Source organism: Solea senegalensis, linkage group LG1 (assembly GCF_019176455.1).
Source record: "Solea senegalensis isolate Sse05_10M linkage group LG1, IFAPA_SoseM_1, whole genome shotgun sequence".
Taxonomy (NCBI): Eukaryota; Metazoa; Chordata; class Actinopteri; order Pleuronectiformes; family Soleidae; genus Solea; species Solea senegalensis.
Window position 1 is genome coordinate 14,758,189 of NC_058021.1, and position 26,113 is coordinate 14,784,301.

The window sequence follows — 26,113 nt, forward strand, 5'->3', positions numbered from 1 at the left end:
CACAGAGAAAAACCCAAGGGAGAATGCCATCCTTTTATGGCAAGTGGAGGCCACCATAGTTTCCTGACTTGAATTAGAAAGGGAGGGTTGAGCAGAGAGCGCGAGTCCTGACATTAATATACAATATTGTATTGTGACATAATATATAGCAAGTGTCAAAGTGAGGGACTGAAGGCCGAGTCAACATTTCAAACTCCAGTGTTTCTGTTTTCTTAACTATTTTAGCTTTTCTTTAGCCACAAAGTCACTCAATAAAACACTCACGGTTGTAAAAGTCAACCATCTTTTTTTATTATTATTTTGTGACCCAATAGTTGGGATCTGGAGGATAGTTTGCATGAAACCATGAGGTGACAGTGGTTAAAGAAACACAATGTAAATGTTAAGTTATGCGCTAAAATGATTAACAACGGTGTCTTTGAAAACCTTAAGCATTCCAGCTCGTACCGTCGTGTTGTGGCCCTTACATGGTGTCCAGGCAGGAAGTGCACAAGGAGAAAAAAGCCGGAACTTTTCTTTCTTCACTTTCCATCATTTGAACAAGAACTTTACATCCAGACTCCAAAGACCCCTCGGGGAGCAGGTCCTCAGCAGAAGGTGACTGAATTCAGGTGCTGAGTACGTCATATTTTAACAAAATGTAAGCGTATCAAGTCCACAGCTTCCTCTCACAATGTTTTCATCGTTCATTAAATTAAAACGAAAGCATAAAAGTTAAGACACGAGTGCTATGTGGTTACAGACAACTTACTTTCATTTCAAATAAAATGATTGAAAAGGTCATTCGTTGGGCCAAAAAGTTTTCTTAAAAACAAAAATCATAAAATATCTTTCCATCTATCTCCTAAATATACAAACAGGCGTAGGTTTTTACATTTCTTTCTTCTAAAACATATTCATTTTTCTTTCCCCCCCCTCTTTACTACCAATTAAAAAAAAAAAAATTGGGTTCCCATGATGAAGTATCAGGACACTGGGCCCTGAAGACAAAGTCCATTCCTTTTCTCCATGTGTTCAAGTCTTTACGCTTCATCCAAACTCCGGTGTGAAATCTGTGATTAAAGGAATATTACCTTCTCTTTGCCTTTTTCAAGAACCTCTTTGGGGAACGGAGGTGGTGCGGGAGGGGGGGGATCGTCGCTGTGGTTGCTCTTCTTTTGTGTGCTGAAGGACTGTGTCGTCTTCACGCTGTAGCTGGCTCCTGGCTGTCTGAACGTCTCTGCAGGAAAAATCACATCAGGGAATAAAGTACAAACTAGCCACGGCTATGTGAGACAGGTTTTCTTTTTCTTTTTCTTATCAGTACTACATAAGAGCACAGAATGAAGTGTCATACTTTAAGCATTATATTTAATCATCCTTATTTCTATCAAGAACACCAGCACTGCACATATCTGTGTGCATTTGTGTACACAATACAATCTCTCTGATTTGAGTTGGGTGCCTGGTTGGCGCATGGATGGCAACCGGGCCGCAGTCACCGCACCACACCGTGCTGGGGTTAGACTCCAATTCGGCCCGCAGGATAAATCTGTGAAAGTGATCGAGTCCATTGGCCGAGGGGCCGAGTACAACGGGGGCGCTTTGGTGGGGGGTTTAGGACGGGCGGATCGGGGGGAAGCAGACCTCCGGGGGTGAACGTGGCCCAGACTAGAGCTGGTTGGGAGAGATATATCACTTTATGTTGTGAGTTTAAATGTCTTTGAGAAGGCATGTTGATTGTTTATTATTTTAGAAAGTGCACTTTACTATATCAAACATCAAACAACTTGTCAACTTGACTCCATCGACAGATAAGTCGATTGAGAAGTCATTAATGCCCTAGTATACATACAGTGGATGTAAATTAAAATTAAAAAAAGGGTACACTTCAAAACTTTTCTCACTTTTTTTTATGTGTCCTTTGACCTGAAGAAAAACTGCCCAAAGCATGACACTGCCGCCGCCACCACCACACTTCACTGTGGGTGTCGTTTACACACAGGGTACCGGTCTTAACCACTGAGCCACCCCATCCCATGGTGTACCATGGTGTATCCAGTGCTGTGGACATTTCTTTTGTACCCTTCTCCCTCTGATGCTTTGTAAGCTCTCTTTTTGCTGTAGCAGGCAACCGAGTAAATTATATTTGGGGTTAATCGGATTAATTACTCTTTAATTGACGACAGGTGCAAACCCAACGAGACTGAATGCTCTAATTCAATTGAATGGTGCTAGTAAGTATTAGTTTAAGGGTGTGTGTAATAACCCAACCAGCTTAGGACACCCTATGAAAACACGTGTTTTTTAATATATTTAGACATATGGATATTTAATACTGAGAGATTCAAGTAATATAACTAAACAAGTAAAACTGAAGAAAATACTTTTTAAAACTTTCTGTAAAACGTAATAAAATAAACATGCAATTTCTGGTGAGGAATAAATTAGGACACCCCCACATTTTTTCCCACTTAAAATGGCTGAAATCACACACAGGTATCACATCAAGTGCACATGATTAGAACATTGTTACTCATCATTTTGAAGGAACCTATTTAAACCTCAGACATTCAGTTTGATGTGCTCCTGACTGTTGACGTGAGCTTGAACATCATGGTGAGATTGAAAGACCTGTCTTTTAATCCCGCAAGATGCTAAAAGAAGTCTCCAAAACCCCTAAAATGTCATCACAGGACCTACAGCAGGCTTTGGCGACTGTTGATGTGAAAGTGCATGCCTCTACAATCAGAAAGAGACGGCACAAGTTTAAATTTTCATGGGAGGTGTGCAAGGAGGAAACCTTTACTCTCCAAGAGAAACATTAAGGCCAGACTGAAGTTTACCAGAGAGAACGTAGACAAAGAACAGGACTTCTGGAATAATGTTCTTTGGACAGATGAGTCTAAAATTGAATTATTTGGACAACAGAACAGAGGACATGTTTGGCGTACACCAAATACAGCGTTCCTGGAAAAGAACCTCATACCAACTGTGAAGCATGGAGGTGGAAGTGTCATGGTTTGGGGATGCTTTGCTGCAGCAGGACCTGGCCAACTCACCATCAAAGAATCCATCATGAATTCTACAGTGTATCAGAGGGTGCTTGAGCAACATGTGAGACCGTCTGTAAGAAAATTAAAGCTGAAGCGGAACTGGACCCTGCAACATGACAATGACCCTAAACATACCAGTAAATCCACAAAGGCCTGGCTGAAAACTAAGAAATGGAGAGTCCTGGAATGGCCCAGTCAAAGCCCAGATCTTAATCCCATTGAGATGTTGTGGGGTGACCTGAAACGGGCTGTACATGCAAGAAACCCCTTAAACATCACACAGGTTAAAGTTTTCTGCATTGAGGAGTGGGGCAAACTTTCCTCAGACTGATGTCAGAGACTGGTAGAGGGTTACAAGAAGCGTCTCACTGAAGTTATTTCAGCCAAAGGGGGTAACACTAGGTATAGGGTGTCCTAAGTTTTTCCTCAGTTAGAATATGCATTTATGTTGATGTCTTTTGTTTAATGAGATAAATAAAAACAAGATTAGACATCAATATGTGAACTTTTCTTAATGAGTAACTGAATATTTTATGCGGTGTCCTAATTGTTTCACAAATGTGAAAAGATGTGTATATATACACATGTGTATATATACACATATATAGCAGCATATATTGGCAGATATGAACTGTTTCGCTACTATTTTTGTTCTTGTTTGTAAATCAAATCTTTGACTGCATGTACCTGACTGGTGGAGTCTATGAGGACTGGCGTTCCTCTTGGCTCTCAGACTGCCTCCTTCCTTCCCCGTCACTCGAATGGGCAGCACCTGGTTCACGTCAATAGAAGCTGGACACAGAAAGACAACACATTTTTATGACAAATACATTTTAAAAACTACAAAAAAAAACAGACAGTAACCAAAACGTGAGGCTTTGCAATATGAGGTTAGCTATTTGCTGACTATGATGGTAACAACTTTCCAACTGCAGATCTAATTCAATTCATTTTAAAAACAGTTTTTGTCTGTGAATTTAATAAACAGTTGCAATGCATGGATGACAAAGACTAGTTTTTTTTCTGTACATGAGAGGAAAAGGAAAATAAAGCATGCTCTATTTTATGAAGACATGAAGAGATGAGATCAGGGGTGTGTGTGTGTGTCCTGACCTGCACTGTGTGTCCTCTGATGTGACCCCTTGGTCTTGAAGCCTTTCTCTTTTCCTTTGGACAGAGTAGCCAGCTTGGTGGGGATCTGCTGCTGCACCACAGGAGGTTTGTGTACCTGGTTGGTGGTACTGATCAGGTGCATGGGGAGATCGGTTTTGATGATACTCTCTCTGCGTGGTGGAACCTTTGGAGGGATTTCCATGGGATCGGTGGAGGTGGGGAGCAAGATACTGGGCTTTGGAGTCAGGGTCCGACTGCCACCTCCGTTCACTATGCTTCCCCTGAATGATGGGTAACTGGACAGACTCTGGCACTAGAGAGAGAAACGGAACATAAATTCAACTAATTCAACTGTTTAAGGTTCAGTCAACTCAGTTCACCTAGGACTTCTACTTGCAGGGTGCATCTGTTGATTCAAGTTATTCTACACTTTAATTTGCACCTTATGTCAACACCACACTCAGGTCTCAAAGTTATACCAAGGATTTTTTTTTAATTCTGATTATATCAGTATCATTTTTATCATCAATCTCTGCTGCTGCTTATATAAATGACATTGTAGTTCTATAAACATGTCATCACTGACTCAGAACTGTCCTGTCTAAACTTATAACTTGATACAATTGTTGTGTATCTGCACCTCCTCTCTTTCATCCATCTCTAGATCACCTCCCCCTTGTCCTTTCTTTCCCCCAACTCTCCTCTATCCCCCATTTTTTCCCTTTCACCCCAACCAGTTTAGGCAGATGTCTGCACATTGTTGAGCCTGGTTCTGTCAGAGATTTCGTCTTCTGTAAAAATTGTTTTTTTCTCTCTTCACTGATGCCTAGTGCTTGTTCATTGTGTGAATTGTTGGGTTTCTCTGCTCTCAATGACGTTGTCTATGTACAGTGACTTGAGATAATGTATGTTAGTGATTTGGCACGATAAAACTGAATTGAATCTTGTTTTAGAGGATTAGAGAAATTCTTACTATTCTAAGTTCACTTGCTGCTCCCCAACTACATTGTATCGTGCCATTTAGAATGGTTTACTGGCTGATATTGAATATATCTTTATAGAAGCCACCAGTTACTCTAAATTCTAACAAATTCTAACAAGCCTCTGTTGGCCTGTTGCTCATATTGCAAGCAAGTGCAGAAGCACACACAGACACACACACAGCCACCAAAAACAATACTTCACTCCCACTCCATGGGGCGATGTAACAACATTATGTCTGGTATGTGAAGGCCATCATAGATCCCTGACACAATTGGGAAAAGCAGGGGTGAGTGGAGCAGTCCTCCCTTTGTTGCAATCTGCAGCCTCACCATTATAGGTCACTAATTCTTACACACATGACATTTAAAGTAGGGATAAATGCACCATAATGTTGATTAATATTCAGTAATTCAAACTCACATATGAGGGATCATCATAGTTGGAGTGTCCTGGGTTTGAGAGGTGCATTAATTTTAACTTTAACTTTTCCTGCAACAGTTCCAGACGCTCCTTCTCGTGAGTCAGATGGTCCCGCTCCTTGTCCACAGACCTCGTCGACTCCCTCAGTCTCTCCAGGTCTTCCTGGTAACTCAGCCACTGCTTCTCCAGCTCATTCTTGTCAGCACTGAGCTTCTCCTCCCACATCCTGCACTTGTCCTCCCTCTGTTGCAACTGGGCCTCCAGTGTCTCCATCTGTAGCCTCTGCCGCTCCCTGTCCTTCTCCCAGCGCTGCTGCTCCTCTTGATGCTGAGCCTGCAGCTTGTGCAAGTTGGCGAGTTCCTGCTTATGCTTCTCCCAGTTGCGCTGCTTCTCCTGCTCCAGCAGCGTGTTGCTGTAATGACGCGTGGGCTGCTGGCTGTGTGACTGAAAAGCCCTGTGCAGCTCAATCTGGCTGTCCTGCTGGACTATGATTGCCTGTAAATTGAATTTAAACCAGGCTTAAAAATTCACGTCTTAGATTTTTTGGTTACAGACTTCAGCAGAGCATTTACCTGTAAGCTGTGGAGCATCTGTGCAAGCTGAATGAACCTGTCATACACCTGCAGAGACAAATTAGTCCAGTGGTAGACACTAATAATTATAATAATAACAATAACAATAATAATGATAACAATACAGATGAAAAAAGAAGAAAATAATAAACATATAATAATATAATAAGGGTCACCTCCTCTTCAGGAAAATGAGTGGAGGCTGAATTGCAGTTTGGCACTGGGAGTGTGTCGTCATCAGCCTTAGAGAAAACAAGTATGGGCAATATTAATACTTTACTATACTTAATTCTTTTTTAAAATCACAAGTCAAAATCGTTTTACACCCGTCTCACTCACAGACAGCTCCAGGCTTTCAGAGTAGAACATTTCCTCAGACTGAGGATTGCTCGGACTTCTCTCTCTGCTTTCCGACTGTTCTGGTTCATCTGAGGACATTAAATCACCCACATTTATTTAGGAAGGTTGAGTTATTTGGAAAACCACTGTAACTAGTACTTTCACTACTGATAAACAATTTTCACATATTTATAAAAAGAGAGCATGACACAGCTTACTTTTTACAGTGTTTGCATAGGAGTCATCCTCGCTCTCATCAAAGCCCTCAGCACGCTCATGCAGCCCACCTTCAATCTCGCTCTCATCCAATGGAAGGTTTGAGTCTTTAATCCTTGAAAAAAGCAGGTTCTGCAGGTTTTCCACTGTAAACAAAAAGACTCTCTTTAACCTCTTCTTCAGAAACATTTCAACTCACTTCAGTGAACTTCTCTGCTTTCTTATTCCAGTCAGTCAAAATAAAAACATCAACAATGATGATTGTCCCCTGCTCTTACCCTCATCAATGGCTCGAATTAGCAGCGTCTCCCCTTGCTGGAGGTCGGAAGCCTCTCCTCGCAGCATCAGCCCTTGATGTGGCGTTTCCTGCTCTGTCACATGCTCGTGAAGAACGGCAAAGATCTGTTGTTTCTCTGCCAGACAGTGGATTATCTGGTAATCTCTCTCTTTCAGAGCATCTGAGGAGCAACGGTCTTAATTCAATCGGGGGAAATAATGTTTAACATGCAAAACATTAACCTATTACTCTTCTTCTTCTTCTTCTTCTTCTTCTTCTGGCTGCTCCCTTCATGGGGCGCCACAGTGAATCACTGTCACACAACTAACTTCATATCCTCTCACTACATCCAACATTCAACTACTGCTATATAATATTATCTAAAATGTAAGAATAACACTCAGTTGAGATTGGTTTGGGTTCTAATTTAAAATAATATTCAGAATATCACTGCAACATCTTTACAAACCCTTTATTGATGTATTAAGGGTTTGATGATCTGAGCCGTCTTACCTTGACAATGCTGCAGTTTGGCCATCATTTTACGATGCATCTGCTCTTGTGGATAACTGGAGAACAGACACTCGACTCAGTATTTCCTTACATTAAATTAAATTAATTTTGACTTGGCATGAAGTCGATAAATTTTTTGCTTCTGAATACAACCTAGTCAGCTTTACCGTTCCACAGCTTCCCGTATGCGGCTCATCCAGGTGATGCGCTCATCTCTGGACCCTGTGTGGATCTCGTACATTTCTGGCAAGCTGGAGGTGCAGGCACAGATAAGGAACATGGCTTTGTCTTCATGGGCCACTTCCCTCAATATGAGCCCCTGAAGTGAGATTACCGATGGTTTGTTGTCCTGCACAAAGAGTCCAGATACAAAGAGGAGGTGAGTGTTGTTATTATTACTTAAACGATTAAAATTAATCATTAAATCAACTAAAATTACTTAGTTGCAGGAAATCTCTCCTTCCATCCCAGTTAAGGTGTTGAATAATAGTACAGAATATTGTATATGATGTTTAAGAGAGGTTGACCTTGCCTAATATAAAATATATTACTTCATATTCTTCCAGTGCTGCTATTCTCTGAAAATGTGTCACAACATTGTAAAAGTGACTTTTTCCTTTGACCAAATCTGATGGGATTTGTGAGGCATCACGTGCGGTTTTCCTTACCACAGCAGCAAATACAAGCTTCTGATCTTTCTCTTGTAAGAGGAGGAGAAAGTCCGACAGCAGCACAGCGAGGATGTCTGCGGGGGGAGAGATCAACGCTGCTCAGTATCAAAACAACAATAATGCTCAATGTTTTGACTTGAGCCACAGTGACAGATTGACTCACACAACTGTTCTGTCTTTGACACTTAAGTAATTACATAAAAATATGCCGCTGTACTGGTACAATACTGGTTCTCTGATTCCTCTGGATTTCACAAGACCAATTTGCCCCAATGAACTTCCGATAACACCCATCATCCCTTTTATCTTGCGGTAATCCACACTGAGCCTTCAGTATGTGTCAACTCTTCAAATTAAATGAAAAAAAACAAAAGGACACAACATATTTTTATAGTTTAACCTTTGATGAAAGCCATTACTTTAATTTAGAAAGGAAACAGGAGAGAATTTATGTGAGTTTTCCCTACAATTTTAATATGGTTAACCACTCTCCTTAACAAACTCTTAGTCTTGGTCAAAACGGTCTCCTATGGTTTCAGGCCTATTTTAATAGTTCACATCAATGGGTTGTTTCGCCAGGGTCTCTTTTTTCCAACCACGCTCCTTAACACACTCTTAGTCTTAGTCAATATGGTCTCCTTTAGTTTCAGGCCTATTTTAATAGTTCACATCAGTAGGTTGTTTCGCCAGGGTCTCTTTTATCCAGTTTTAATTAATGATTTACTGCAGATATGTGCAGACACAAGCTCTGCACTACATGTTTGTTACATAATGCTTTTGTTTAGATGATTTATTTGCATGTTGATGCTTCATCTCATTTTTTTTAATCTGCAAAACTGGATGGGGCAGCATCTCAAAAGAACAGACTAGATTAAAGTGCACTTTGAATACTGTTCACTCACATTAGCAGAACAAGACAAGATACTCATTTTTTTATTAAACAAAATGATCTATGGTACCACAAGGATTGTGATTATAGTCTGAGGTGGAAAGTAGTGAATTACATTTACTTGTGCTACTGTAATTGAGTAGGTTTTTTGTGTGCTTGTACTGTGTGCTTTAAAAAATAAATAAATAAAAATTCACGCACTGGAAACTTTGCCGGTGAATGACAGGTGAATTGGCCCTAATTACGGTTCCTGAGGGACCTTTAACCCATTTTGACTGATACATTATGGGTTGACATATTTTATTTTGTCAGCACTTTAATTTGTAAAGGTTTGCCTTTAATTAAAAAAAATTCATGCAAGATTGTTGTTCTTTTTGAACGACACAAGAAAGAACCCCAAAATGCTGTTAAAGTAACTAAGTCACTTTCACTCTGAGTAAAATTTAAACAAGCTACTTTTTTTACTTTAACTTGAGTACATTTTCAGACCAGTACTTTTATGTTAGCATATTTTAGTAATCTTTCCACCTGTGATTATAGACCACTGACAGAGACTAAGTCAGTAAATTCAGCACAAACCTTTCTGTTTTCCAGAGGACTTCCAGGTGACATTGCCTTCATGTAGCAGTGTCTCATTCATATCAATCAGATCCTCTCTGCGAAACAGATGACCGCTCTTCAGCCGGACCTGAGACTTGGAATCCAGGCGCAAAATAATATCTCTCAGTCGAGACGCTTTCTCATATTCATTAACCTGAGAGTCCACGTGGCAGATTGTGTTCTTTATCTGCGCCAAACCCTGAACCAGAGACTTGTACTCTTCTGTGTCAGCTGTAAGAAGCATGAAATGTAAAAATCAACGAGTATAGAGAAGGCAAGTGAGAAGCCAGAGCTTGAGGAGCCACAGCGCTCCTTCAGCTCTGCTGTTTGGGAAAACTATGGTTTCTCAGTAGATGATGAATTCGTAGATGGTATTTCTTACCACTGGCTCAGAAATTGACACATTAGTGCCTTACTTTATCTCTGCTAATGTTAACTTAGTGCTGTGCCTGGATTCTTGTGCTCCACACTCTCCACTGGACTGCTCCATCTTTCCTGATTGACCATTCACTCAGTGCACACCCACACTGTTGGGCTAAGAAGGTCTGAGGCTTCTCTCTGTCCCTTCATTGTCACCCTCTACTGGGCATGAGTGTGTCAGCGAGACTTTACTTCATATTTATAATGTCAAAAATGTTTGTTCATATATTAAACCAGAATTTGTTTTACAAAATACTACAGTCATGAGTTGAGCCAGAAAAGGAGTGTAACAACTGTAACTACTTGAAAAAGGTAGGTGGAGTGAAGAGTGGTGATATTTTACGTTCAGTGTTTTGGATGATTCGCTCCACGAGGATGGGATACTTTGTGATGCGTTGGGTCACCAGCAGAAAACATTCAGGGATTCCCAACCGTCGCACAAGAGGAAGTTGATCTAATTTCTGTTAAACAAAAGAACAATGGTCAGTGACATGGAAATATTCTTCTCAATTTCACTTCCTTTTCAACAGGTTGCTATTTTAGGTTACGCTATACTACATGTATTAACGCTATAGTACAGTCAGAGGATTTATTGAAAACCAATACATGCTTGATCGTCACTTTTTGCCCTCATGATACAATTAAAGACAAAAGACAAAACAACAACATAGGTCTCTCAGTGTGCCTGTGTATTTTCTTACTCTCATAAGAGTCTGCATCTTCTTGCTGTTCTGCAGCTGCTCTTTGTAGAAGCTGATGGCTTCAATGTGACGGTAGCAAAAAACACTGTAACACTCCATCATTCCTTCTCCCAGGGAATCTGAAAACTATTACATAAGATAAAGATAAATAGAACATTTCAAATATAATACCTGCTACTACAGCTAACACTGACTTGTCCTCACTTGCAGAGCTGAACAAACACACACAAACACACACTTACAGAATATACTCAAAGGTATGTGACTGAATATACTAAACTAAGAATTAGGTGTTGCTAAGCAGGAAAAACTATTGAAGAAATCCTCAAACGTGTTCTTGTATTTGTGTCACAATATCAACAATAACAGCAATAACATGTACAAAGATGGAGCAGATGGAGCCAAGTGGTTGTTTGCAATTTAAACAAAACATATAAACATACATTTTCATATTTAATTGACAAACTTACAACAGAAATGACTAAAATTGCAAATACATGCATTTTAGCCGTTTGCCTGGATGTGTAGATGAATGCATTCCCATATGGATTGAAATAATCTGTAGATTATTTTTTAGATTAATGGATTTGTTGTTTGGTCCATAAAATGTTAATTATTTCTTCCCAAACCTTTTAATGATTTCTTTGTTATGCGAAGCAAAGGAACCAGAAAATATTCATATTTGAGAAACCAGAGGAACTTGTTATAATTATTAAAACACTCAGACCAATTAATTGGCTAGCAAAATAGTTATTGATTCATTTAATAACCAGTTGCATCATTGCAGCCCTAATTTTGATTACACGCAAATAAGCATGATTCAAGAATGGTGGTGTTACCAACATCTTTTAAGAAAAATCATGATCATATTTAGTTTTTTCAGGTGAGATCATCGCTATTTTTGCAACATGTTCTCAATGACACTGCTTCAAAAATTTTAATTAAAATTTTAATTACAGTCACAGCTTTTAAACGACTCTGACCTACCTGAGAGAGGAGGATATCACCCAGCTGTGTGATTTGGTAGTTGTCTGGGCTGCCCTCCTCCTGACTTTGGATCTGGCGGGTTTTGAGACAATTGAGGAAGTGCTGATGGAGGGTGAGGAGGGACTCAATGCCGGGGAAGAGCCACTCCAGCTTGGCCTCATCCATCAGGTGAGACTGCCTCAACTCATGCATATAGACATGGAGGAGGATTTTTAAGGTGCGTACATGGTTCGCCTCCGTCTGCATCAACTCTGGGGAATTTGTAAAACAAAAAAAAAAACTGACAATAGCAGCAAAGACTGTCACAGTCACAATAACATCTCTAAAGCACTACCCCATAGAATTGTCAATACAATATAACAAACCATTCCTTACAGACCAGTGAAAAAGCAGACGCAAGTAAATGTGATCTGTGACTTCAAGTGAAAACCAGAAAATGCTGTGTTTTCTCAGGTTAAATTTTTCTGTCAGACAAAAGAAAATTGCTGGTGCCATATTGTCATGTGATTAGCGAGTCACATCAAAAGGGCTCTGCACATCCATCATCTCGATAATTACAGGCACGGTCTATAATACTATTGGCTTGCAATTACACTGCAAGTTTCACCTTCTTCACTGGGTGACTGTCACGAGGAGGCTCTGTCTATATATATATATGTATATGCACACTCTTTGAGAGGTGTGGGGTTGGTTTCATTTTTAACTGTTTCCTATTATTTATTTTACGTTCAATTTCCAGTCCAGTCGGTGGCGTGCTCTTCTTTTTCGTCTAAGAAGGCGACAAACATGGGCGACTGCCGTGTGCTATACTGTACACTGAATTCACTGGTTCTATTCCCATTGAGTGGCCACACATTCTCTTAAGTTGTTGGCCTTTTTTTATTAAAACCAGAAGAAGCAAAGGCTGGTTCAAGCACATTGTTGACAATGAAAAATCTGTGCACTACCACCATCTACTGGAAGCGAACCATCTCTCCCTCACTGCGAACATTGCTGCAACAGCTCGATCTTGCAGATATATGTTGCACAACATCAGAAGGATACGGCCTCTTCTAACCCAAAAGGCGGCACAGGTTCTGGTCCAGGCTCTTGTCATCTCACGCTTGGATTACTGCAACTCCCTCCTGGCTGGTCTCCCTGCGTGTGCCATACGACCTCTGCAACTCATCCAGAATGCAGCATCTCGACTGGTCTTCAACCTACCAAAATTCTCCCACACTACACCGCTCCTCCGCTCCCTTCACTGGCTTCCTGTAGCTGCTCGCATCCGCTTCAAGACTCTAGTGCTAGCGTTCCATGCTACAAACGGATCCGGTCCAGCCTACATCCAGGACATGATCAAAACCCAGCCCGCCCACTTCACATCAGCAAACCTGCTCGCTGCCCCCTCACTGAGAGGATCGCAGAGGCATTCGCAGAACTCAAGACTGTTCACTGTCCTCGCTCCCAAATGGTGGAACGAGCTCCCCATCGACATCTGGGGAGCGGAAAGCCTCCACATCTTCCGCCGCAGACTAAAAACACATCCGACTCTACCTCAACTAAGACGACGACAAAAAAAAACGTATACATCACACTTATGACTAGCACTTCATAGTTTGGTTTACTTGAAGCTCTTACTTACTTCTAGCTCTTATTTGTACCCAAATGTTTAAATGCACTTATTGTAAGTCGCTTTGGATAAAAGTGTCTGCTAAATGACATGTAATGTAATGAATGTGAGATATTTGTATGAATGGAACTGTGGCCAAGTCCAAGTATGTGCAGGTGAAATGTGTGGGGATTCTACGTGCATGGAACATGAAAAGTATGGAGGGAACCTCATCTGGTTTGGCCTACCATATATGACATCCTGTCGTTTCACAGCCTCTTTGTTCAGGGCCTTCAGGTAGTTCTGATCCACAGCAACACTCCAGGACTCTGCCTCCAGGTTATGGGCATCGTACTCGAGCTCTCCTTTCAGATAAGCATAATGGGAATCTGAGTGACACAAAGACAACTCATATTAGAACTTTTTTTTCTTATCCTTGGTATCTGAACACACTGTATATATTCATATTAGGTCAAAAACCAAGGAAGAAAACGCTATAAGCGCTAACAGGCTATCCAAATTCAAACTCAATTTATTTTAAACTGCCACTTCCAGCAGTTTTTCATTTCAGACCTTCTAGGTTTATGGGCTCAGCCAAGGAGGAAGCCAGGGACACGGAGTCTTCAGAGGAAGTCTTCAACCGCAGGCCGTCAACGTCATCCATCTGTGCTCGACCAGATCTAGTTGGTATGTGATGAGATATGGCTCAGCAGGCAAATTAAAAAATGTGATGTCAGCACAAAAACGGGCATGTGCGAACGCTGTAGGCCTTAATTCAAGATGAGCCCTACTAATAAACAATGATGACTGATCTAATCTATACGTATACTATACACGGCACTTCTCCAGTCTGTTATTGCTTACCTTCGCTGGCATAAAAAGCTTTTAATGCCTTAGAGTAAAATAAAAAAGATTCTGTCAAATAAAATCATTTTAGATTAAATAAATAACACACATTTTATTTGTGACCATTACTGTGCAATTCAAAGAAAATGCCAAAAAAAGTAAATGTTATATCAGATTTAATACCTATATATTTTTTTATACTGTATATTTGTCATAACACAACAGTTATAGCAAAAGGAAAAACAAGCCATCACATGAATCACATTTTATACCACACACTGTGTCTGTATCACATCCCATAGGAAGCTGGTGGAAAAACGTGACTGTTTTTTCTTCCTCTTGCATGAGGATTCAAGATAGAAATAAGTATTTAAAAAAAAAACATGTTCACCAACCTTGGACTTGTGTCGTGTGAAGAGGAAGCAGGCTGAGGACTGGATTTTTTAGGGGTGACAGTCATACCTGGTCTGTTGGAGTTGACAGGGTGGCCATTTGTAGCCGGGGGGAAACACTTTCCCCAGCACTGAGCGAGAGAAAGAACATAGGGGTATGAATGGTTAGTGAGATGCCAAATGGTCTGAAATTAGAGGCACAGAAGAATAAAATTGTTACATACATGTGTTAAAACTTTTTTTTTTTTTTCAGAGAGTTGCTATAAATACAGTTGAAACCAGAAGTTTACATACACTATATAAAAAGACACATATGCTTTTTTTCTCACTGTCTGACATGAAATCAGACAATCACTTTTCCTATTTTAGGTCGTTAGGATTACCAAAATTATTTCTATTTGCTAAATGCCAGAATAATGAGAGAAGGATTTTCTTAGACAAAGTTTATTACTTTCTTCAAAGTCAGAAGTTTACATACACTAAGATTATTATGTCTTTAAACAATTTGGGAAAGCCCAAATGAAGATGTCATGTCTTTGGAAGCTTCTGATTTCTGGTTTATTGACACCATTTGAGTTAATTAGAGACACACCTGTGGATGTATTTTAAGGCACACCTGAAACACACTGCTTCTTTGTGTAACATCATGGGAAAGTCAAAAGAAATCAGCCAAGATACCTTCATTTGCACAGTCATTATGGCACAAACTTAAAAGCTCAAGTGAAAAATGTAATTATTAATGATGAAAGGGCAACAATTTCACACATTGCCAGTGCAGTCGTTACCAAGATGAGACATGCAGTGGGGACACAAGGAAAAACTGATTTTAGCCACTTAAAAAGGCTCGCTTTTAAAATCTACACCTGCTAAAGTACATGATATTTTCAAAATAAAACCACTCACCCCCTACACCACTCATGGGCATTTTACAGAGCACTGCAGGAAGAATTATTGCAGGAAGGTTGTGGTCACTGCACTACACCACAGTAGTATAGTATACTAGTATTCATTATATAGTGTAGTCATTTGATATTTTTAATAGATTACTGGTTAGTAATTGTGATTATTGTGCGTTTGTATGCTGCCAAATTTAAACCAAAACAATACAATTTACTGCTTTTGAGATAAAATAGATAAAAGTAAATTAAAATTAATTCAAATTTGGCCCGGCCTTCAACAATATTTTTTTGTTTCTCATGTGGCCCTTTGGGGAAAATAATTGCTGCTTCCCACATCAGTAAGTGCAATTTTGTGACTTTGGTGTTTAAAATCCTTTGTTCAGCAGAAGACCACAGTAGCTCCCACGTCCCCTCGAGCTAAAAATTATTTTCTCTATGGACTGTGGTGCAAGAAAGTGCGCAGAAGTTTACAAACTTCATATTCCAGTCAGGAAAAGCCATCCAACAGTGAACTAAAGCTGTGAACACATTCTTAGGGTATCATAGACTTAAGCAGGGATATATTTTAATAGGTGAGCCTTCTATTAAATAGCTTGTACCCATTGTCCTTGCTTCCCCATGAGCAGCAATGTTTTTTCCTTGTTCTTTGAAAACAATACTGATTTCAGGCAATAAAACTAGGGATGCACGATATATCGGCATTGATATTGTTATCGGCCGATGTGCGTCATTTTTTAACATATCGGCATCGGTTCAATGAGTAAAACTGCGCCGATTTTAACAACCGATGTTTATACTCGTCTAATTGCTGTTTGTGTATGTGTGTCGGGAAAGGGGAGGCCATGCGGCATTTGTTTGGGCATATGACAGCGTCAGTGGCGCAAGCGCAGCATAAGATGTGTGTGTGTGTGTGTGTTGAGGAGAGATAATGTCAGCGGTGTGGGCGATTTTTCAGGGTGTCAATAGAAGATACGCGAAAAGCATCATGCAACACTTGCAAAGTCGAGGTAATGCGCGGAGGGTTCCGCGTCAAGTCATTCAATACCACAAATTTGATTATGTCATTTGAAAAACCCTCACCCTGAAGTACACAAACAACGGCCGGAAGCTAACGCTAGTAACATTAGGCAGCAGACAAAAAGAAAGCAGCGCAGCTGGGACTCGACCAAAGGAAGACAGTGGCCAGGGCAATAACGATCAAGGTAATGGAAATGATTGCTCTTGACGACCAGCTGAGGGTTCCGACGGTTGATAGAGCATATTGAACCCCGCAACAACCTGCCAAGTCGGCGCTACTTTTCCTATGTTTTGCAATTTAATAAATATCTGGTTGCCATGAATACTGGCAAGTTTGATAAAGTATTTTAACATGTTTTTTTTTAATTATGGCAGCTCTTAGTAGAGCTTGTCAGGTATTGTTTCTCATATCTGTTGTGTAGTTTTATTGTGAAGGGAAGTGGCGCGGTTGTTGTTGCCGGGAGGAAGGGTTGTTGACTTTATTTACGTACCCAGTATAGACGCCCTTATCTCAGTTACAGTAACTTTGGCAGGGTATTATTTTTATTTATGTTCATGTTTGTAATTTATGATCCAAACTTTCTAACAGGAGTTTAGTGAGTTGAGGGAGTTAAACTGTACTTTAATTTAGTTACACACTTGCTACAAGTGGTAAAGGTTTCTAAAAATCTTTACTTGTAGTTGGTTACTTGTGTCTTATGTGACCTTGTTATTTGGAGGTAAAACATGTTTTGAAAATAAAGGAAGACATTCAAAAATTCAGCTTGCGTGATTTTCATTCTGTACAAACTTTTATCATGTCAGAAACTTTTTTTTAAAACATATATCGATATCGGTAGATATCGGTTATCGGCCATAGCAGCAATATTAATATCGGATATCGGTATCGGCGGAAATAGTCATATCGGTGCATCCCTAAATAAAACAATTGGACAGAAAAACACCAACAAATATACCTTTAATATGTGTCACCAAAAAACCCCACTTTGCTGAGTCACAAGTTGTAAAACTCAGGAAACCTAGAAAGAAACAAAAAGCATGAGTCAACATTTAATTCATTGGTGTTGAGTCCAGACAAGAGTGTGTTGGAAAAACTAATTTCACCCTGTGGAGAGAGAACTGGTTTGGCAAAATGCAACAGCATAGCTCAGATCTGATCCCTCACAGGTAAAAAGTGAATGCAGAGCAGCATTGTGGAAAAAGCAGTTTCTGACAAGAGTAGCTTTATCCACATATATTAATAGACGTACAAACATCACAAGGTGCGTGTCAAGCTCTGATCTACTCAGCAATTTTCCCATCAAGTGTGACATCTGCTTTCAAATCTGGCATTTCATTATTTACATGTTCCTCATGTGAGTCTCTGTTCTTTGCAACTTTAAAGCCGAGCATCTCTAATGTGACAGACAATGAGTCACTTACTGACATATGGCTTGTTGTTCTATGTGTTATATATTCTACATTTTCCTCATATCATAACACTGGGGAGAAAAAAAAAAGATTCAACCCGTGGATTAAAATGAAAGAGGAAATTGCAGAAAGCGACGGTCTGGTTTGCCAGTCTGACTGAATTTGCTGCCAACTCAAACAGAGAGCAGAGTTTGTCCCAGTTTCAACACAGTGGTAAACACTGACCTTGCTGAATGTGTCCGTGTGTGTGTGTGCATGCTAATTGGCCCTTGAACTCAGTGAAGCTGATCTTGAGCAGCAGTAGCAAAGCTTGTGGCAAATCATAGAGAAGGAGGAGGTGGTGATACAAATTACACCAGACAAACAAGACATTAATCAATGTGTGAGAGAAAATGTTCTAAAAAGGAAGCAACGTATGACAAACAGCTAAAAAAAACCAGTTGAATAGGTAACTACAGCCTGCTATCTATCAAGTGTAGAGCAGAAAGACAGAGAAGCATTTTAGGAGAAAAGCAGCAGTGGTTCAAAGTCAGACACACCTAAAGAACACACAAAAGTGTTTGACTACAGAAGGTATGACACAAACTCCCACGGTAGCTCCCCTGCTAGCCTTGGGCCTATACTTGAAACACCACCTCCAATGTTTTATTTGTATACTAAAATAAGTTATCCTAAAAACACACAACACTTTAGTATTTAGTAGATTACCACATGACCTACTAAATACAGACTGTTAAATGTAATTTAAAAGGCAGCAGCAGTATATATGTATTCACAACAAATGCATTTGTTTGCAGCTTAGTTAAAAAGATGTAGAATGACAGCATCAGTTGGCCATCAGTCGATACTAAGGGTGTTGAAAATAAACATTTCCAGCATTCCAAAGCATTTATGGTGCTTTTCCATTATACATTATACATACAGAACTACTTGGGCCTACTCTGGCGAGGTTCCATGCGAGCTGAGCTGATATTAAAATGTGACGTCAACAGAGAGTGTCGTCACTCATGAGTGCAACGTCCGACACAAGAATCCAACTAAACAATGCCAAACTGTTGTTCAGTTAAAAAAAAAAAATCGACTGGTGTTATTCGCCAACATTTAGCAAGGAAATGTCTAACATCTCTTAACATAGTCATCTGGTATATTGAGCGACAGCACTGCCGAAAGCCGGTGATCGCGAGCCACATCGCGACCCGCTCAGCGACTGTGCAGACGCAATCCAACAGATTATAATATTATAGAAATAACAACAGAACTGCTTTGTCCGTCATTAGTGTTCATCTCGACAGTTTTGCACAGTCATGCTAAAATGACCCTGTCCACATTGAGGAGGAACTATGAAGTTATGAAAACGACGTGCCTGACACCAAACCGAGAATAGTTTAGCCGATTTGGTGTTAGAAGTGTATAGTGGAAAAGCATCATTAGATGCATCCTCTGTGGACCACAAACGTCTGGGTTAATAAATATTGTTCATATTTTTGACAGACATAAACACAGTGAAAATCATGGCTATTTCACATGCAAGGCTCTGACTTCTGGTTATAAGTAAGATAACCTCCTGCAACTCACACATTGACTACTCTGCACCAATGTGAAAAGCAATTATTTTCCTTCCCAGCAGTGGAACCACATGGAAATAGGATAACCAGAAGACCTGTTCAGCATTTATTTATCTAGTCACAAGGCCATACTGTACAGCTTGCAAGCACTTTGGAATGTGTGAAGTAATTACCAAGTTACCTATTTTGATAATTGATTCATCCGTAAAGGCCATGGTTAACCGTAGCTCAACTTGTATGGAGACGTACCAAGTGTATTTTTCCTCTTAAGGCCCCAGAGTCCATGTTGCCAGACACCTCAGCTGAATGTTTTCAGCTACTTTAGCTCATGTGGGGCTTGTTTGTACCATGGTAATCGCAGCCAAGAGCTTAGCAGTGCATCACTCTGCATAGAGGTGATGTTGTTACATTATTTTGATATTGTGATATCATGAATTGCAACACAGTGTTGGTTGTTGGTTAATCCACAGTAATTATGTTTACAGAGCTCATGCTCAAATGTCTTGTTGACTGAGCTTCAGCTCCAGCAAAACCATCTTGCATGTGTCAGCCCCACATGAAAAATATACAATGCTTCAAATGCCAGTGTCTTTTAAGTCTGCAAGGGTTATTGATTACTAAATTAATCATTAACAACTCTCACTTTTCTTAAATGTGAATTATTTTCTGGTTCCTTTGCACCAAATAACTAAGAACTCAATAACTGAACTAAAAAAACTGAATACTTTGGGTTTGTGGACAAAACAAGAAATTCAACCGTCATTTATAATTTTGGGGAATGCCAATCAAGCATTTCTGGACCAAACAACTAATCGATTAACTGAGCCTGAAAATGCTGAAATGGTAGGGCAACTTGTAGGAGCCGATTTGTCCATGGTGTCCACTTTTATTGATTTGCACCATGCCCTGCATCTGGACAAGAGATTGTCCTTGGGATCTTAGGCAAGTCTGTCTTTGTAATTTTCTTTAGTGAGACAGAGATGTTGGAATTTGCATTTCTCAGGCATCACATCGTGATGCATTTGTTCGCTCTTGATTAACGTTACTGACTCATTGTTCTGCATGGAATCTCAAGTCAATGGCAGCGAGAGACAGTGGAGATTGTCCACAACCCCGCTAGTAATTATGACTTTTTGTTTGTTTTGCATGGGGCTAGTCTATGTACATCAAGCAATGCAGAGCATGAAACAGTAGGTAGCATCGTAACAACAAAGAAGACATTTACCTAAATATCAGCTTAATTATTGTTTTGTTTATTGTTTGTTGCACAAAATTAAAGATCTTTCTCAAGCATGTCTTACGTTCTTTAAAAATGGACTCGTTTCCAAACGTCATGGTATGTAATTCAGCCACAGTGTGTGGTTGTATGGACAGGCCCCATGTGAGAGACAGCCACACCTCAACTGATTCACTCAGCAGCATGAAATACAGGTCATTCCCTGAAGAGACAAAACAAGACAAGCAAGTCTGCCAAGTATCCTGCAGCAGGCTGAGAGATAGGGGAAAACACTGCTACGCACTGTGTGCATGTGGAAAGAAGTGTCACTTACAGACACAGTTGCTAACCACTTAGGGACAAAACTATTAAAACAAGAGTTACAAATGTTATTTTCTGTAATGATAGGACAAAGTGAAAGGGCCTGGTCTTCTCCCAGCCATGCTATAGGTGGTTAACAACTGTGAAACTATATCCATTAGCACGAGGAAGCAATGAAAGCCAGCATAGAGAAACCAGTGATCGGAGTGGTTCCTGTTCCTGGTACTGTATATGCTCGACATCATCACACGGGTATTATTTAACAATCAATCACATAAAACAATGGCATCTGAAAATCAGTACCTACTCACTATAAGAGGTATGACGTACACTTTCTATTTTGTGGTCAGACTCACCAGCCCCAACATACTCTTAGTTACTAATTAACTTCAAGATACCGGCTGTGTTTTTATCTTTAGTGTCGTAAACACATGCCAATGTGTTTATGCAAGTGTGAATGAGTGAATCCATCCTATCCTTTATGAAACCAACAGCTTTTCGTCTGTACTGCAAATATATTAGCTTTGATCCCACAGGCCAAGTCACAAACCATACACTGTTGCACTATATCCTGCTTCTTTAAGAAAATTAAACACAATATGACCCATGAGCAATCCTTTCCACTCCACAAATTTCAGCTCCTCTCAGTACTCTTTACTTAAGTTCAGGCTAAAATTTACACCTCAACTATATTGGTTTCAGCAGTGATGACATACAAATGTGTAGTTTGGAGCTTTAGATGTTTTAGTATTTTTGACGAATGCACTTGATGTATACACAGTATATTATTTTTATGTAAACTGTGTTAATTTTAATTTCATGCAGGCACAAGCTGACGACGCATAAATAGCATCTGTCTAGAAGAGTAAGGCCAAAATTACGGGATTGGATATCAGAAAATAAGAAAAAAGGGAAATCATCTGTAAAATATAATTGGTATGAATGATGTATGTTTCATTAAATGCAAGCAACATACCTTTAATGCACGAATATCTGCAATGGTGCAATGGTTTGTTCTATTTCTATTTGATTGGGTTGTATTTCTATTCTCCGTCCTTTAACTGCTGCAACATGAATTTCCCCATCAATAGTCTAATCTAATCGTTTTTGAAATTGCTGGTTATCATAAGGCAGTAAATCCATTATGGCTGCAATGATTGTTTAATTATTAATCAATTACAAAATTAAGTGTCAATTTGTTGGTTTGTTTGTTTTTCAATAAATAAAATAATAATAATTTTCAGCTTTTATATATACACATACACATACACACACACACATGTAACCAAACAAGTACTCGATTAATAAAGAAAATAATCGTTTGTTGCAGCCCCGAAATCCATCAGCACAAATATTGTATTATAAAGTTGTTTAGGACTGGCGAAGTGTCCAGGGTGTACCCCGCCTATCGCCCTATGTCAGCTGAGATTGACACAGCACCCCCCGCGACCCTCTGGTGGAGGATAAAGCGGTAGATGATGGATGGATGGATAAAGTTGTTTAAAATGGGTAAAACTATATCAAACTGATATCTACAGATGCACAAGGTTGTGATAACAGTGACATCGAGCCATCCCAAATTTTATGGGACTTCAAATAAATCATATTGCTCTATTTTGACACTATAAATCAGTGGTCCTCAAACTTTATTATACCAAATACCAGGCAGATTTATTCCCAATAAGATAATTTGCTCTCTCATCATCCTAGTAGAACTGTATTTATGATTTTCCTCCAAGTACAATTAGAGGCAGCTCACATACCGCTGGTGGCACACGCACCACAGTTTGAGAACCATGGCTCTCAGTGAAATATGACCAAGTAATTTTATTTATTTACCCCAAAACAATGATAACACCAGACACTCCAACACACACACACACACACAAGCATCCATTTTAGGAGAACTACCATTGTTTTCAATGGGAATGTAAAGAATGCCATTTTGAGGGAGAAAAAATTGACCTGGATTCATTCCCATTGAAACGGGAGGGAGAGTGAATCCACCACAGTCAGGTGCTGCCGGAGTTATCAGTGTGTAAAACACAAACACATGGGGAAAAACAGCAGAAGGCTAAAAGGTGTCATATTAGCTCACAGGAGCTAACCTCATTAGCTAGCTTATTATACTAGCTTTGCATATTTAGCAGACGGACGCTAACTAATGCTACTGACCACACGCACAACCACAGAAACTGCGCTAAAGACTGCTGCAGTTGGTCCAAATAAAACCTTAAAAGAAAGAAGAGAAAATTAATAAATTGTCTCGGCCGTGTCGAGGTTTTTTTTGTAACAAACTTAGGAAACAGCTGTCTCGTGGTCGGGACGTCGTGTTTTTTTATTGACAAAACCAAACGTTCGCTTTACCAACCGTTTTTGTCGCGTCATTTCTGTCACAAGACAAGCTCAGTTAAGTTAGCAACAGGTTTTTTCCCTCTTACCTGCTGATGAGATGAAGCAGCTGCGGCTGCAGTAGCGTATATGAGACACACTACTGTTTACTTTCAGGTAAGAACTCTGCCAACAGCTGAAGGAGGCAGGCGCGCGCACACACACAGGCGAGGATGAAGCCTCGGGAGGAACAAGTGCACAAGTAGATGAAATGGAGCTGAAGGGAGGAGGAGGTGTGAAAGAGAAGAGAAATCCCAGCCCTCCTCCCTCCTCCTCTCTGGCTCCGTTCACATTACTAACTTCACATGACTCATAATATAGTAATATAGTAAAAATATTATTTTATTTTATTTTATTCAGACTAACTTCATTGTTTGTGTCCATATAGCCCAGACAGAGAAATAATCATCAAAACAAACAACCATTGAATCAGATTTGAAGTCTGGCTCTAATCTTATTAGGACCATGTTCAAAAACCAGGTTGAAGTGACTCATACATGTGTGACTTACTTCAGGGATGAAATGAACAATTGACTATATGCACGGTCACTTCCTGGTTTTCAATAAGTCAGCCAAAGAAGCAGAGATGTCCTGTAGTCGGTGTCTGCAGAAGTTAACAAGAGTCAGTACGCGTTTACATGCACAGTTTAATCGAACTAAGGCCTTAGTCTGACTAAAACGGGCAATCGAACAACTTGCACAGTTGCAAGAAAATCGCTTTATTGGCCGTGTACATCTGACTGGCTGTATCTATATAAGCCAGTGCATACTGAATCACCTTTACATCACAGAAAAACAAACAGCAAACAGCGTACACAAATTAAATTAGATGGAGCTTTGTCTGAACAAAGACACTGCCACAGTAGTGCAGTTTATCTCTTCTGTTCTCCTTCTACTTCCGGGTCAAAGACCAGGGAGGAAATGTTGGTGCATTTGCAGAACATCCAGTCCGACTCCAGTCCAACTAAGAGTATACATGCGGGAGTATTCGGACAATGAATGGTCTTATTCAGGTATGTTAGTCTGACTAGTACTGTTAGTCCAGCATCGAAACCGAGTGTTTAGTAAAAGAAGAGGAGGACAGGCCAGTTTTCATTATAAGTTCATTATAAGTTTCACCCTTAACGACAGTGGAAGTAAAGAAGCTGATTGTTACCTTCATTCCTCTCCTTTCTAGAGCATATCTCCACCTCTTGAGCTTTTCCTCCACCTGGTCTCTGCTCTCACCACAGATCACAATGTAGGGGGTGGAGTGGCTCAGTGGTTAAGACCGGTACCCTATGTGCGAAAAACATCATGGTCGCAATGGTCGCAAGTTCGATTCCACCCCTCGCTGACTGTACTCAATTCCATTGTAAGTCGCTTTGGATAAAATCGTCTGCTAAATGACATGTAATGTAATTACATGTCGGAGCGGCCCGAGAAAAACATGCAGTGGTCTTCACATGGCACCATCAAACTTCTTCTCTATTCCTCAGGCATTTCCTCACTCTCTAAGATTCTGTTGAATAGTCTAACCAGAAACTCTACTGCCTCCTCTCCTAGACACTTCCATACCTCCACAGGTATATCATCGGAACCAACTGCCTTTCCATTCTTCATCCTCTTCAGTGCCCCCCTAACTTCAGCTTTACTAATCTCTGCTACTTCATGGGTCACAGTAGTCACCTCTTCTACCCTTTGCTCTCTTTCATTTTCCTCATTCATTAGCTCTTCAAAGTACTCTTTCTATCTTCCCATTACTTCTGTGGCACCTGTCAACACATGTCCCTCTCTATCCTTAATCACCTGAACCTACTGGACGTCTTTCCCGTCACTATCTCTCTGTTTTGCCAACCTGTATAAATCATTCTCTCCCTCCTTACTTTCCAACCTAGCATCTCCCTGTACTCCTGTCTGCTCTCTTCAGTCTCCTCAGTGTCCCACTTTTTCTTTGCTTACCTCTTTCTCTTTATATACTCCTGCACTTCCACCACCAAGTCTCCTTATCTGCTTTCCTTCCAGACAACAGACAAAGTCATCTCCTACCTGTCTCCTGGTCCAGTCATCTGGGAGCTCTCCCTGACCACTAAGATTCTTTCTCAACTCCTCCCTGAAAACCATAGAACAGTCCTCTCTTTTCAGCTTCCACCACTTTGTCATTTGCTCTGCCTTTGTCCTCTTGGTCTTCCTTGCCACCAGATTCATCCTGCAAACCACCATCCTATGCTGACTTGCTACACCCTCACCCACCACTACTTTGCAGTCACTGATCTCCTTCAGATTACATCATCTATACAAGATGTAGTCTACCTGTGTGCTCCTACCTCCACTCTTATAAGTTACCCTATGCTCATGCCTCTCCTGGAAAAAAGTATTCACTACAGCCATTTCCATCCTTTTTGCAAAGTCTACCACCATCTGTCCCTCTGTGTTCCTGTCTTGGATACCAAACCTGCCCATCACTTCTTCATCATCTCTATTTCCTGCACCAACATGTCCATTGTTTCCTTCTCCTCTAATTCACATCCCACCTGTGTAACATAGCCACTAATAACATTTAACATCACACCTTCAATTTCAAGCTTCAGACTCATCAGTCTATCCGACACTCTTTTCGCTTCCAGGACATTCCTAACAAACTCCTCCTTTAGGATAACCCCTACTCCATGTATCTTCCTATCAATACCATAGTAGTACAACTTAAAACCTGCACCTAAGCTTCTCGCCTTGCTACCTTTCCACCTGG

The 26,113-nt window shown here is 40.2% G+C and overlaps 1 protein-coding gene across 2 annotated transcripts; it reads right to left on the reverse strand.

Annotated features, from left to right (window-relative positions):
• Positions 1-269: 269 nt before the first annotated feature.
• Positions 270-23,585, reverse strand: arhgef18a (rho/rac guanine nucleotide exchange factor (GEF) 18a). 2 transcript variants are annotated; one of them, XM_044022852.1, is made up of 21 exons: positions 23,436-23,585; positions 17,439-17,501; positions 14,570-14,697; positions 13,902-14,008; positions 13,577-13,717; positions 11,738-11,988; positions 10,751-10,876; positions 10,393-10,510; positions 9,609-9,860; positions 8,138-8,214; positions 7,637-7,818; positions 7,470-7,525; positions 6,958-7,137; positions 6,682-6,825; positions 6,464-6,552; positions 6,301-6,366; positions 6,125-6,172; positions 5,553-6,047; positions 4,149-4,461; positions 3,723-3,827; positions 270-1,219 (listed from the first exon to the last, which is right to left on the reverse strand). In XM_044022852.1, the coding sequence occupies exons 3-21, from the start codon at positions 14,632-14,634 to the stop codon at positions 1,059-1,061; spliced, it is 2,976 nt and encodes a 991-aa protein (XP_043878787.1). In that variant the 5' UTR covers positions 14,635-14,697; positions 17,439-17,501; positions 23,436-23,585; the 3' UTR covers positions 270-1,058. The 2 variants fall into 2 exon arrangements, with proteins under 2 accessions (XP_043878787.1, XP_043878788.1); XM_044022853.1 differs by lacking the exon at positions 17,439-17,501.
• Positions 23,586-26,113: the final 2,528 nt, after the last annotated feature.